Source organism: Pseudophryne corroboree, chromosome 4, assembly GCF_028390025.1.
Source record: "Pseudophryne corroboree isolate aPseCor3 chromosome 4, aPseCor3.hap2, whole genome shotgun sequence".
In the NCBI taxonomy this organism is placed as follows: domain Eukaryota; kingdom Metazoa; phylum Chordata; class Amphibia; order Anura; family Myobatrachidae; genus Pseudophryne; species Pseudophryne corroboree.
Window position 1 is genome coordinate 323,163,549 of NC_086447.1, and position 14,031 is coordinate 323,177,579.

The 14,031-nt window shown below is 42.0% G+C and overlaps 1 protein-coding gene across 5 annotated transcripts in view; it reads left to right on the top strand.

The window, feature by feature from the left end:
* The window catches only part of MCF2L2 (MCF.2 cell line derived transforming sequence-like 2), a 1,017,734-nt gene that overhangs the window by 889,517 nt on the left and 114,186 nt on the right, over nucleotides 1–14,031 (top strand). For all 5 annotated transcript variants that reach the window (XM_063916343.1, XM_063916344.1, XM_063916345.1 and 2 more), the window contains exons 25-26: nucleotides 4,096–4,165; nucleotides 9,830–9,936. In XM_063916343.1, coding sequence (XP_063772413.1) covers nucleotides 4,096–4,165; nucleotides 9,830–9,936 — 177 coding nt within the window. The remainder of the gene's footprint in view (nucleotides 1–4,095; nucleotides 4,166–9,829; nucleotides 9,937–14,031) is intronic.

Sequence of the window (14,031 nt, forward strand, 5' to 3'; positions counted from 1 at the left end):
GCCTTTGTTGCTGCAGTTTCACATTGCGTACTGTTGTTAAGTCTCTTATCAATGAGCACCCCCAAATCTTTTTCTAATACCATCTCCCCTAAGTTCTCCCCATTTAATTTGTAGGTTGCATTATTATTATTTTTCCCAAAGTGCATGACTTTACATTTTTCTATATTAAACTTCATTCTCCGTTTTGCTGCCCAAACTACCAGTTTGAATAAATTGTTCTGTAGAGACTAATTAAGTTAATTACCCTACATAGTTTAGTATCATCTGCAAAGATTGACACTGTGCTTTCGAGACCTATTCTTAGGTCATTAATAAATATATTAAACAGTAATGGCCCTAGTACTGAACCTTGCATTCCACTGAATACCGTGGCCCAGTTGAAGAACATCCCATTAACCACAACTCGCTGTTCCCATTTAGCAGTGAATTACTTACTCAAGTACAAATAGTGTTTCCTAGCCTGAGCTCTCTTAGTTTGAAAATCAGCCTCCTGTGAGGCACTGTATCGAAGGCTTTAACAAAATCTAAATAGACCACATCAACTGCATTATCCCGGTCAAGATTATCACTCACTTTCTCATAAAAACGAATTAAGTAAGTTTGGCATAACCTGTCCCTCACAAAGCCATGCTGATTCCTAGTAATAAAATTTGAGGTATCCAAGTACTACTGTATGCTATCCCTTAGTAGTCCTTTCAGTATTTTCCCCACTATAGATGTCAAACTAACCAGTCTATAGTTACCAGGATGAGTTTTGATTCCTTTTTGAATATCGGGATAACCTGTACTATATGCCAGTCCTTGGGTATCATGCCTGTTTTAATTGAATCATAGAAAATCAAATATAAAGGTCTTGCTAGTTGTGAGTTTATCTCCATAAGAAGCCTTGGGCGAAGTCCATCTGGACCAGGAGAAGTATTAATCTTTCATTTATTTAGTCGCTCACAGAATACTACCTCACTCAAACAAGTACTTAGCAATGGTACATTACCATTACTTATGTTATTTACTACATCCACCATCTGGTCCTCTCTAGTAAATACTGAGGAAAAAATTTGTACAATATTTCTGCTTTTTGCTTGTCATCATTAATCAATACTCCCAACTCTCCTTTTAAAGGTCATATATTCTCTTTTTTTTAACCATTTACTGTTTATATACTTTAAAAAAAAACATTTTAAGGTTTGTTTTACTCTCCTTAGCTATTTTCTTTTCATTTTCTATTTTAGCTGCTCTGCTTTCTTTTTTGCTTTTCTTGTTACATTCCTTGTAACATCTGATTGAAATGCTTTGAAAGCGCGCCTCATTTTATCCATTTCTTCTTTAACCTTCTTATTTAGCCACATTGATTTGTATTTAGAACTCCTGTGTTTACTGCCCAAGGGACTGAATTTCTGAGTATATTTAACAAGCAAAGTTTTAAAAGCCTCCCACATTTCAGCAGTGTTCTTACCATGAAACAGAGTTTCCCAATCAATGGGGGTCATTCCGAGTTGTTCGCTCGTTATTTTTTTGTCGCAACGGAGCGAATAGTCGCTAACGCGCATGCGCAATGTCCGCAGTGCGACTGCGCCAAGTAAATTTGCTATGCAGTTTGGTGTTTTACTCACGGCATTACAAGGTTTTTTCTTCGTTCTGGTGATCGTAATGTGATTGACAGGAAGTGGGTGTTTCTGGGCGGAAACTGGCCGTTTTATGGGAGTGTGTGAAAAAACGCTACAGTTTCTGGGAAAAACGCGGGAGTGGCTGGAGAAACGGAGGAGTGTCTGGGCGAACGCTGGGTGTGTTTGTGACGTCAAACCAGGAACAAAACTGACTGAACTGATCGCAGATGCCGAGTAAGTCTGGAGCTACTCAGAAACTGCGAAGAAGTGTCTATTCGCAATTCTGCTAATCTTTCGTTCGCAATTTTGATATGCTAAGATTCACTCCCAGTAGGCGGCGGCTTAGCGTGTGCAAAGCTGCTAAAAGCAGCTTGCGAGCGAACAACTCAGAATGACCCCCAATGTACATGAGTGCTTGTTTTAGCTTGTTGAAATAAGCTTTTCTAAAGTTAAAAGTCTTTGTTGAAACCTTATAATGATGCTTTTGAAAACTAATATCGAATGTGACCATATTATGATTGCTGTTTCCCAAGGTTTCCCCTACTTTAGTATTTGATATTATTTCCACATTATTAGTTAGTACTAGGTCCAGTATAGTTCTGATTCAAGTAGGCTCGTTGATTACTTGAGCCAGGTAGTGATCTTTTAGCATATTTAAGAACCTATTTCCCCTAGCTGTAATGATATGTTGTAATGATATGTTGTTATAATTTATGTCAGGATAGTTAAAATCCCCAATGATTAGGACGTTCCCCAGTCCTGCAGCTTTTTCAATTTGCTGCAAGAGTTGCATCTCCTCAGTCACAATAGTGTCAGGTGGTTTGTAGCATGTCCCTATTAATAGCCTTTTTGTTCCTATTCCCCAACTTGAAATTTCAACCCATAGTGCCACCACGTTATCTCCAGTCCCCTAATACATAACCTCCTTTAAATATGGTTTTATGGTTTAACATAAAGACATACTGCTACTTCTCTTTTGTTAGTCCTGTCTCTCCTGAAGAGAGTATGGGCCAAATGTAATAGAGTGAGAGTTTCAGAAAGTGAGAGATTTGGTAAGGTTTTTCAGTTTTTTTAAAGTGGCAATCATTTACAATGCAAAACCAGGTTGATCTTACAGTGTAAATGATTGCCAATTAAAAAAAAACTGCAAAACCTTACTAAATCTCTCACTTTCTGAAACTCTCACTCTATAACATTTGGCCCTATATCTCTCTAAATTTGCTGCCCAGTCATGAGAATCATCCCACCATGTCTCCGTATCCTGAAGAGAGTATACCCTCATATTGACCTTTTAATGCATTCATTTCTAATTCCCCCATTTTACCTGATAGGCTTCTTGCGTATGCAAGCATACACTTTAGTTTAGTTATTTCCTTTTTCTTATGTTTTTTTTTTTTTTGTGGATTCCGTTTCCTTGCTTAATTGACTATTCCATGATTTACCACCGCTGCCTGATTTTCTCCTCCCCCCTTCTCCACCCCCATAATACTTAATACATCCCTTATTGCTGATCTCACTAATCATTTTGTTAATTCTTTCTAATCCCTACCCCCAGACACCTAGTTTAAAATCTCCCTAAATGTATTTTTATTATTCAATTTTTTGCCCTGATACACGGATATATACTTTGTCCATATGTAAAAATGTTAGTAAATGCTACCGACATAAAATGAAAGAATAAATTAAGTGGTCTGTGGACATAGGTGCTGCATGTTTCAATTATGAAGTTCCATAATAATCAGAACCTGTGCATCTATCTTGTAGTCCAACTGGAGGGGTTAAAGTGCATCTCCTTAAAAAGCATAGGGCATTTTCTTACGATTGGTGCAGTATTCAAGTGTTCTTGTAGTGGGAAAATCAAAGAATGCCCCTAAAAAATTGCCTTCTCCTCCCATTCATCTCATATTAATAATCTCACTCTGTGAAAAATAAATGTTTTATACAGCTCTGAAAATTAGGCAGATAAGTGTCGGAGCCCACCTGTGCTCACCTATCTCCTCCCAACAACAGGTGCTCCTCTATTTATGCTGCCATCTAGCTTCACAAACCCATCTAGCGGTTCTCTAAATGCACATGAGCAAACTGACTAGCACAGCACCTGCAGAGATGGCTTATGGTTGAATACAGTAGTAAGATTTTTGCTTTGATTTGACTGTTTTTCATCTATGGTATTTAATAAGTCTAATTATTAACAGACACTTTGAAGGATGCAAGAGAAAATTATGCTTTTATGGAGACCCCCTTGAATCATAAAGATCATCGATGTTGGGCTTAGAGGGCTAAAACACACATTGACTAACAGACAATTTTTTATAGTAATATTTAAATGTTAGTCAATGTGTGTTTTAGCCCTGCAAGCCCAACATCAATTCAGATGAAGATTAAAATCAATCTGAATCGACCTATAGTAGATACAATATACACCTAATACTTAAGTCTTAAGAATATACTGTAACTTGTTGCAATAACATAAAGCTATTATATTTTCTAGAAGCCAGTCAGTTGCATCAGAGGATAACCGAAAGTGTGTATCATGCACCTATGAATTCTTCTATTTCCAGGTAAGATGCAGTGTGTAGTCCGGAGTAGGAAAGAGCACTGTAGCATGTATTATTTATTTTATTATTTTGTTATCTCCTGGGGCCTGATGCTGAGTTGAATATATGCCTGTTTGTGTGTTTTTGCTCTGTGTACAGTATACTCTAAAACTGTGGGCACACATTAATATACGAATACTCTCACAACCAAATCTTAAATGAAATGTCAATTGAAAAATTTGGTATAAGTTTACTTGTATTTACCCTGTGCATGCTATGGAGAGGAAGTGCTTTATATCTTTGGTTGCAGTCCAGGTGCTCCCTGCATAGTAGGGAGAACTTCCACAGTCCACGGACTCCACGAATATGTTATGTGCCTCCGGTACAGCTGAGTTGCCCGCCACTTGTGTTTTGTGTGCTTTTTATGCTCACAGCCACCCAGGGGTGATTCAGAGTTGCACGCAGTTGCAGTAGCGGCTGGGACTTTTGCCATTATGTTAATGAGACTCCACTGCCTGTAGCGTAATTCTGCCAATGTACATACTAATGCGCACATCATCGTCCGCAGTATCAGACATTGCACCGGCCTATGGTCAACGCATAAAGTCCAAGGGACCATGGGCGCTGTCATCAGTATAACTGTTTCTAGGTGCAGTCGCTGACACCAACATGCCTGCGACACGCTCCCACCTGTTAGCCAGCCCCCCCAGTTACCATCCAGGAATGACCATCGAAAATTGCATAGATCTCCATACAATATTTGATCTGCGTCCCCAGGTGGTAGCCATTGGGGTGCCAGCACAGTGCTTTTTAGGCATACTGTATGTGCAGATGGAAAACATTGGACACTTGCTCCCGACGCTTTCCCTGCGTCTGACGCAGAATCACGCCCTCATTGAGGAAATCATAAACAACTTGGAGAATCACTACAACAGCTCAGAAAGTAACTGTGGAAGCAGTGACTTCATACAGAGTATGAACACAGCAAGTATGTGATGATCACAAGTGAAGCTATTGTTCTTCTCATTTGTACAGGACTTCAGATCGTGATGAATGTCAAGTGCCTGCTTTTTATTTCCATTAAAGAGAGGGCGACTTTAAAAACGTTATGTAGAACACTAAAAAACATACACAAAATACACTCAACACCAGTCTTTCCACAGTGGTCTAGCCAGGGGAGTAACTCCCAGAGGCAATGAAGATGCCTGCCTCCGGGAAGAGACACCTGCATGTACAGCAGCACCTGTGTGGTTCACAGCGTGATCCAAGTGTGACCGCTGCTTTTCTAATGGAGATCTGTGGCGCACCTGCTGCTGAGAGTTAATTGTCTCTGTCCCAGGAGCCCCACTAATACCTTCAATAGGGGACAGGACAGCTCCTGCCTGGTACCGCTCAGCCAGCGCTGCAGCAAGCAATGGTACACCCACCACTCCTTTTGGTCTTTCAGATTGGACCTGCTGTTGAACATTAATTATGCATGAGGCAGACATGTATTTATATTTGATATATATATATATATATATATATAGTAACAAGCGACCTTCCAACAGACAAGACGCTGACACAATTGTATGAAAGAAATGCAGACCGTTCACTTCCACAGCATAGTAAACAGACGTTTCAGTGGGTACCTTAATTAGGCACCAGTTCATAAACAGCATGTGCACAATCTCAGGCTCCCTGTCACTAACCCACTGGCCCGCCCTCTATCACCTGGCCACTTGTTGGCATCAGGAGCCCTGGGCCCTTGCCCTAACAGGCTATATAAAAGTGTGGCACAGGTGTGACTAATTGCTGGGAGCGTTTGCTCCAATACCTGGACCGGTCCTGCATGGATGGGATCTCGTGTATGAAATTGCAGGGTATTTCTGTGCATTAACAGCAATACAATAATATAATTTCCAAATACCAGATCATCTTTGACACAACATTAAAGACAACCTGTTGTGTCCCAACACCTCCCTGGGCTTCCTCTTGGTCCAGCCCTAAACCCAGGTCGCCTTAGCTCGGAGCACCCAAACTGTTGTGCCCTGTCCTGCAAACACCCGGGGTGGCATCCGGACTGGACTGCCACTATATATATATATAATTTTTTCCCCCTTTTTTTAAGGCGGGAGTAGCCATACTCCAACTTGCCTGTATAATAGCTATAGTGGCGACTGCCTTTTTTACCTCTCTGACGCACCCTATGATAGCAATTTATTGGATTCCCCAGATTTCTCTATTATTTATTAGTTTGAGCTAGTACATTGTCTAACATGAGATTTAGTTTTGTTTCCAACTTAACTAGCCTTACAGTGAAGAACCCTCTTTGATTCAGAGGGTAAAACTACTGTCCCTCCAAGCAGATTACCTAAGCTCTGGCCCTTCATAACTCCAGTTTAGATAATATTTTGCTAGCGTGTTTAGACATGTATCATTTTATACTGTATATTACCAGCTTTATATTTTTTAAAGTTCAAGACAAAAAATGTGAGGCACCAGGGTAGACACACAGGGCCTGAATTGGGCACAGCCGAGTCATTGTATGCATCTATTGGTGCATGCCTGTTTGCAACTTTATGCAAATGCCATTTTTTTTGTACTGTATCTGCTTTGCTTAGATGGCATTATTCCATTGACTACAATGGGGCTGCATTGCTGGAGAGGGATCTTGCAATCCCTACTCTGTGGGCTGCAGTAGGTCCCGTCCCAATGCATACAGTATTGTGAACTATTCTGCTGGAAAGCCGCACGTATGATCACTTTACTTCTATTGCTATAATTAGTGCAAAAAAAAAAGGTTCCGTATTGTCGTGATATGCAGTGATCTGGATTCTTAGTATTTGGGGGCACACTAGACATTTTGATAAAAATGCCTCCTTGTATTTAAGTGCAAAAGTAGGGACATTCAACAATGGACTCCTCCTATAATCCAAATGCCTACTGTCGATTAGTATAAAGTTTTACATCCCCTTTACATACCAATATCTTGCCAAGTAAATCCATGTGCTTCCCTTTATATCTGGTTGCAGTTGTAGAACATATGGCACATGACATCATAAAGAAGCATTTGCTAAGCAGTTTTACACTTATGTGGTTTGTAAATGACACCTACAGAGCTTTTCCCACTGTTTTTTAGGGGCAAAGTTAGGATCTTAATTCTGCAAAATACTGTACTCTTCTTGTTCTGAATCGGCCTACTACTAAATTCTTAAATATACATCAGTGCAAGTGGTAACAAGTTTATGTGTGAGGCACAATATAATAAAGCACAGTGAGCAAGAACCATGACATAAACTTATCGTAAGTCCCAATATCTATATAAGGAAAGTTCACTGAATTTAATATCCAAAGAACACTTGCCTTACAGTGCTGCATTGGTCTTATTTCCTTTTCCTTTTTTTTTTTTATTGTGTTTATTTATTGATTTTGAAGCTTAAGGCCCGTACACACTGGTCGATATATCGGCCGTTCTCTTGAACGGTCGATATATCGGCCGTTCTCTTGAACGGCCGATACATCGCGGGACCGTCGGCCAGTGTGTACGGGCGATACGTCTGTGAACTCCGTCGTTCACAGACGTATCGCGTCGGCTGCGCAGCACAGCCGACGGCCAATATATCTAACGATATATTGGCGCGTCGCTGTGTGTGTACGGGGCGGTCGTCCGACCGCCCGTACACATGCTGCGGCGGCCGGCGGTGATTGACAGGTGAACTGGGCAGATCAATTGATCTGCAGATATATCTACTAGTGTGTACCCACCTTTACTCCCACAGTAAGCACTATATCAGGGAGACATGGACAATGTGTCATACCAGAAGTATTAAAACAAATTAAATATAGCAGAAAAGTGACTCCGCAGCAGACAGACATTCAAAACACAGCACGTGCTGGGTAGCACATTGGAAGGAACAGTAAGAGAAAAAAAGGAAACTTGGGTAATTACAGCATAAAGAAACAAAAGCAGACAAGTAATATCACACCTAGGGCCTTATTCAGACCCGGACGCAGCAGCGCGTATATACGCAGGGTGTCAAGATGTGATCGCATCCTGGAATATGCGATTGCATGATGATAGACAGCTGTGGGCGTCAAGGGCCCTCAAGGTTTGGTGATATCGCACGCAAGCAAATATTAGATCAATAGAGAACATAAAATACACACCGGCCATTATCCCTAAACATGAACAACAAAATATGGCAATTAACAACCATCACCCCCAATACCCCCCCCCCTGTATAATCATACCCCTAATTTACAGTATACCTGGATCCCCAAACAACCCATCCCCCCCCCCCCCTTTCCCCTCGAACTACTACTGAGCTACCGAACTCCCACCCCTAATACAGAAAACATGTGGAGGGGGCAACTATTCCTGTGTAAACAAAAGGACTACCAAAAATAATACATTTTTAATAGTAGCCTAACCATATATAAGACCTAAACTAGTAGGAAAACTAAAGGTATGACATGACAGCTATTAGCAGATGCCTACAAGTTGGTAGGTGCATAGTGGATGTGATCAGGGTGGTTGGTCCACACATTGACTCCAAACTAGACTAGGTTCTATTGAAAAAGGATACTGGTGATAAACAGCAGTCAATATGATAAGGCATCAATCTCTCCTGGGCTTAATACTGTGCAGCCATATAGCACTGTGACACTCCAATAACACAGTGACAGGCTTGGGCATATGCAGACCCTTTAATAGAGCCAAATAAACAACATGAAACTGCAGTCTAATCAGCCTAACCTTTAAGTCTGGTGACTCATACATGTGATGCTAGTGTGGCTAATGAGTCATGCACAATAACACTCAGTTAAGAGACAGCTTGTACTGTTTAACCATTAAACTACATGTCAGCAAGAACAACCTGTAAGGAAACTATACACAAAAAGAGGAAAACTATATATTCAGGATATACAAAAATAAAAAATAAAACGTTTAAACAGAATTCAAAAACATGATTATGCATACGAATGGAGTAAATCCTGGAGGTTTGTAAATGACAATGGATGAGAAAAAGATAAATACATGAGATAACACTAATCATATATTCAAACTGAATATATAAAAGCAGGCACTGATAATTAGGCCTTAAAATAACAAGCAGGCAGAATTTAACCTGGGTGAGAACCATTGTGCACTGAAGTCAGTTATAGAGGATCATCCCAGTCCAGGTCCTGTAATCCAAGCCAGGCCGCAACCTCCTGGGAAAAGTCCAAGAAGCATATTGCCCCCCCCCCCCCCCCCCCCCTCAAACCACTTGTAAGGGAATAGGGAACAACATGGTGAAGGAGAGCCAGTTATCATACAGACAGTCTGTTTGTTCTTATGTTCTTATGAGCCGTCCTCTGAGATTCCAAGGGGGTCAGCCAAGCACTGACAAGCACATTGCATACCGCAAGGGTGGAAATGGTAGCACTGAACAGGAGACTGAGGCTGCAAAGTAAAGGGCAGGAAGGATAAGCACAGTACCTTACCACCCAAATAATCACAGGCATTTATTTCCTTTGGAACTTATTTCTGTATTTATGATGACTAGTTTGAGATGTTGTTCATTACTAAGACTTGGTTAGATTGTTCATATGCACAAATATTTGCACTGTCTTTTTAGAGTCTATGTAATTTTTAGAGTGTTTTTTTTAATTCATTGACATTACAAATATAACATTGTCTTGCTCTTCTACTTTAATGAATAGGTCAAATAAAACATCTTTGAACAATCAAACCAAAGCGGAATCATCCAGCCATAATGCATCAAATAACAAGAATAGATCCTCAAGTCCAGCTGGTAGGCATAAAAAAGGTAGGACTATAAATATCAGGTTAAATTGTTACAGTGATATCACATAAAATATATTCTTATGCATAAAATAACATTGATCTGTCCTCGGGTAATGTATCTGTTTTTAATTGGTTAGCCACATTTATAATAACAAATATTTATCTTTCGAGAACAAAGTTCTTATTCACTAGTGATTTCATAACGTTCTCTTACACTGACAGGTGGGTGGTGTGCAATACTAGGTTGCAAACTTAGAGATATTGGGGTCTATTTACTAAGCCTTGGATGGAGATAAATCCGACGGAGATAAAGTCCCAGCCAATCTGCTCCTAACTGCCATGTCACAGGCTGGGTTTGAAAAATGACAGTTAAAAACCGATTGGCTGGGATTTTATCTCCGTCGGATTTATCTCCATCCAAGGCTTAGTAAATAGACCCCATAGTTTTTTTTATGTACAGTTGAAGTAATGTAGACAGAGCCATCTTAACATGGTAGTCACACTGGGCAAGCTGCCCATGGCACCACAACTCTAGGGACCTCCAGGCAGGGTTGGGTGGTGGTCACCCCATCAGAGCAAAGAGGCATCATTCCCTGCCTGCTTCCCAGCCTGCAGCCAGACAATGAATGGTTGTCAGCATTCTGTTTGGTGCATGGCTGGAGCAATCCACCAATCAGAGAGATGGCACAAGACCACAGAAGGACCATGTTACAATTTTTTTTAATTGGTTCTGTGAATGGGTGTGTAGGGGCCCAAGTGCATTGCTTTGCCCAGGGCTTACAATATTGTTATGACAGCCCTGAACGTGGCGTTTCAACATAGCTCAATATGCCTATTATTGCAAAGCAATCTGTGATGTATTTGATCATCCAGCAGCTTGTCAGCAGCGTTCAAAATAATTTATTTGAATTCAGTATGGATGGCCATCCTTTGATTACTCCTCCTGACTCAGCTCAGAACAGCAAGACGCCTCAAAGCCACCACTTAATGGTGGCCAACCCACCAGTTGCTCCTTCTAACCGGCCACTGGTGAAGAAGTCCATTCTTTTCTCACATCTCCCCCACCTACCCCCTCAGTCCCTTTCCTTCTTGCTCCCTCTCTCTCAGTTATTGCTCCCAGCATATCCATCTATTTAACCTCTCTCTCTGTCCCCTCCTCCTTTAAACACCCTGACTCTCTAGCTACCCCTCCTCCTGTCCTTTGTTTCAAAACTCAAATTGCCTTCTAGTGCCTGTCCGTTTTCTTTTTCTCCCTCTTGCTTATTGACCTGATTCAATTTGGCTTTTACTCCCTTCAGTCCTTGGAAACCGCACTCAACAGAACACTAATGGCCTTCTCTCTGTTATGAAAGACTAGATCCTTGGACTTGCAAGATGCCATGGAGTACTCCAGTGAAAGATCTTTGGACTTGCAAGATGCCGAAGTGAGCTCCAATGAAAGATCTTTGGACTTGCAAGGTGCCATGGAGTACTTCCGAACTGCCTTGGACTTGCTTGAAGTTGAGGAAAGGACCAGTTCTATTAGGGTGAGAGCCCTCAAGAGACGTTTCACCAGTAGCAACCCCCCACTGTTCCCTTAGTACTAGTTGTGCACACCGGTACTTAGGGGCCCCTGGACTTAATTCCTCCAACAGTTGGAGCTCACCCAGTAGACTAGAGATCCCAGATAACACAAGAAAAAGACAAACTAGATGAGGCCCTAGTACCACTGGGTCCTACGTGATACTCCCACAGCAGAGGTAGCCCTGGGGTGGAGTAGGATGTTGGCAGATGCTGTCAGTTAGTATGACAGGAAAAGTTTTGGCTCCGCCGTATAGGGTAACAGCCGTCTGTCCAGAAATATTAGAGCAGAAGAAGCTTGATCTTGCAGGACATCAGCAGACAAGTCAGGTATTCAGTATTGGCTGAAGCTTAGCCTAGCAGGATGTCAGCAGACAGACCTGGTGTGCAGAATAGTCTGAAGCTTGACTTTGAGAGATGTTAGCGGACTGACCAGGCATGCAGGATTGACCAAAGCTAAACCTTGTGGGATGTATGCTGACAGACCAGGTTACAGGTTAGACTGACATGTGGCCTTGCAGGGTAATAGCCAACAGCCCTAGTTTGCAGGATTAGCTGTAACATGAACTAGCAGGATATACGGTATCTGACAGACCAGGTTTGCAGGATTGGCTAAAGCATGGACTAACAGGATATCGATTGACAGACCAGGTTTGCAGGATAGACTGAAGTAGACAAAGGGGCCAAGAAGATCTGGATTACAACACAGAGCAACAAGGACTCCCGCAGTAACAGAGGACTATAACCGGCAAGGCTAAGCAGGAGTGCCTGGGAGATATAGGGGAGGAGACCCAATCCAGAGACCTGCTGGGACAAGCCCCCTCCAGATTAAACATTCCATGCAGCTGGAGCACTGCATGTTCCCTCCGACAGCCTACAACCCCCCCTTCCCACAGCAGCCCGGCGTCCCTGTTGCCTGGGTGACCATCGGGGAAGCTGCTGGGTGGAAACAATGTGACGCCCCAGTCGCCTAACGACCGGGACCAGAGATGAGCCGCCGGCTCGGCTCGTAACACTGTCTGCTAAATCTGAGGTCATTTTCTGTTCCATTCTCACCCTCTTGGTCCTGTCAGCTGCCTTTGAAGCAACTGATCACCTTGTTTTCCTTAAAATCCTGCAGCTCTAGAATTTCCATGATATTGCACACTCAAGGCTGTCTGTACTTCCAACGCTACCCCCTTCTTCCTGTAGGTGTTACCTACCCTTTCTTTTCTCTCTCTGCTTACTGTACTATATTTTTGATCCTCCAGCTTCTTCAGTCTACAATACCACCTTTATGCTGGTGAGTTAAATCTACTTCTCCATGCCTAACTTATCCTCCTTCATCGTCTCTCTTCCTGGATGTCCCAACACTTTTTTAACCTCATTTTGTCTATGATTGAGCTTATTGTCAAATTCCTCTATCAGGTCCCTTTTCCCTTCCTGGTCATCATTTTTTCTTGTCCATAAAGTCCATTGCCTGGGTGTCATCCTCAAATCTCTCTGTCCTTCACCTGTCACATTAATGCTATATTTCAGTCCTGCCGATTTCACCACCGCAACATCTTCTAGATTTGACCCTTCCTTAACCTGTAGACTAACAAATCTCTTGGTCACACACCTGTTATCTCACTCCTGGACTACTGTAACTTTCTACTCTGGTCTTCCTTTATCCTCTCCCCTATTAAATCTATTCTCAGTGTTGTTGCTCATCTCATGTTCCTGTTTCATTGCTCTGATTCAACGTCTACTCTCTTCTTTACAGACTCCACCTCCCCCACATAATCCAATTAAAGTTCCTCACCCTCACTTTCAAAATACTCAATCTCTCCTTCCCTTCCTACATTTCCTACTTCATCTTAGTCTACTATCCCTCTCACTCTTACACTCTTTTTCAGTGTTCCCTTGCTTTTCTCAGATTACCTCCTCCTACTCCCACTGTACTCTTACATACATCTCACTTCCCTGTCGTAATAGACTTTCTACTAGCCTACTTTCAAATGTACCCTGAACACACATCTGTTAATTCAAGCCTAGCAACTCTCCTCACACTGTTAACACACGCTCCCTGTCCACCCTAATGAATTCTTCCTAGTTGATCTCCCAACTACCCCCTTTCCTCTAGACTGTGAGCGCTCACATGCAGGGCCCACCATCCTCTTGGTTCTCATCCTGCACTATCCTTGTGTGTGGTGCATTCCCACTCACAGGAACTCAGCTCCTCTTTGTCCACCCTTCCCAAGGCACTTAGGACTTAATTCAGACCTGATAACAAAATCTTCTCCAATGGGCAAAACCATGTGCACTGCAGGTAGGGCAGATATAACGTGCAGAGAAAATAGATTTGGGTGGGTTATTTTGTGTCTGTGCAGGGTAAATACTGGCAGATTACTTTTACACCGCAATTAAGATTTCAGTTTGAACACATCCCACCCAAATCTAACTCTCTCTGCACATGTTACATCTGCCCAACCTGCAGTGCAACATGGTTTTGACCATTCAAGAAAAAGTTTGCTGTTGCGATCAGGTCTGAATTAGGCCCTTAAATCATTGAGTTCTACTGTTATAAACTGTTACT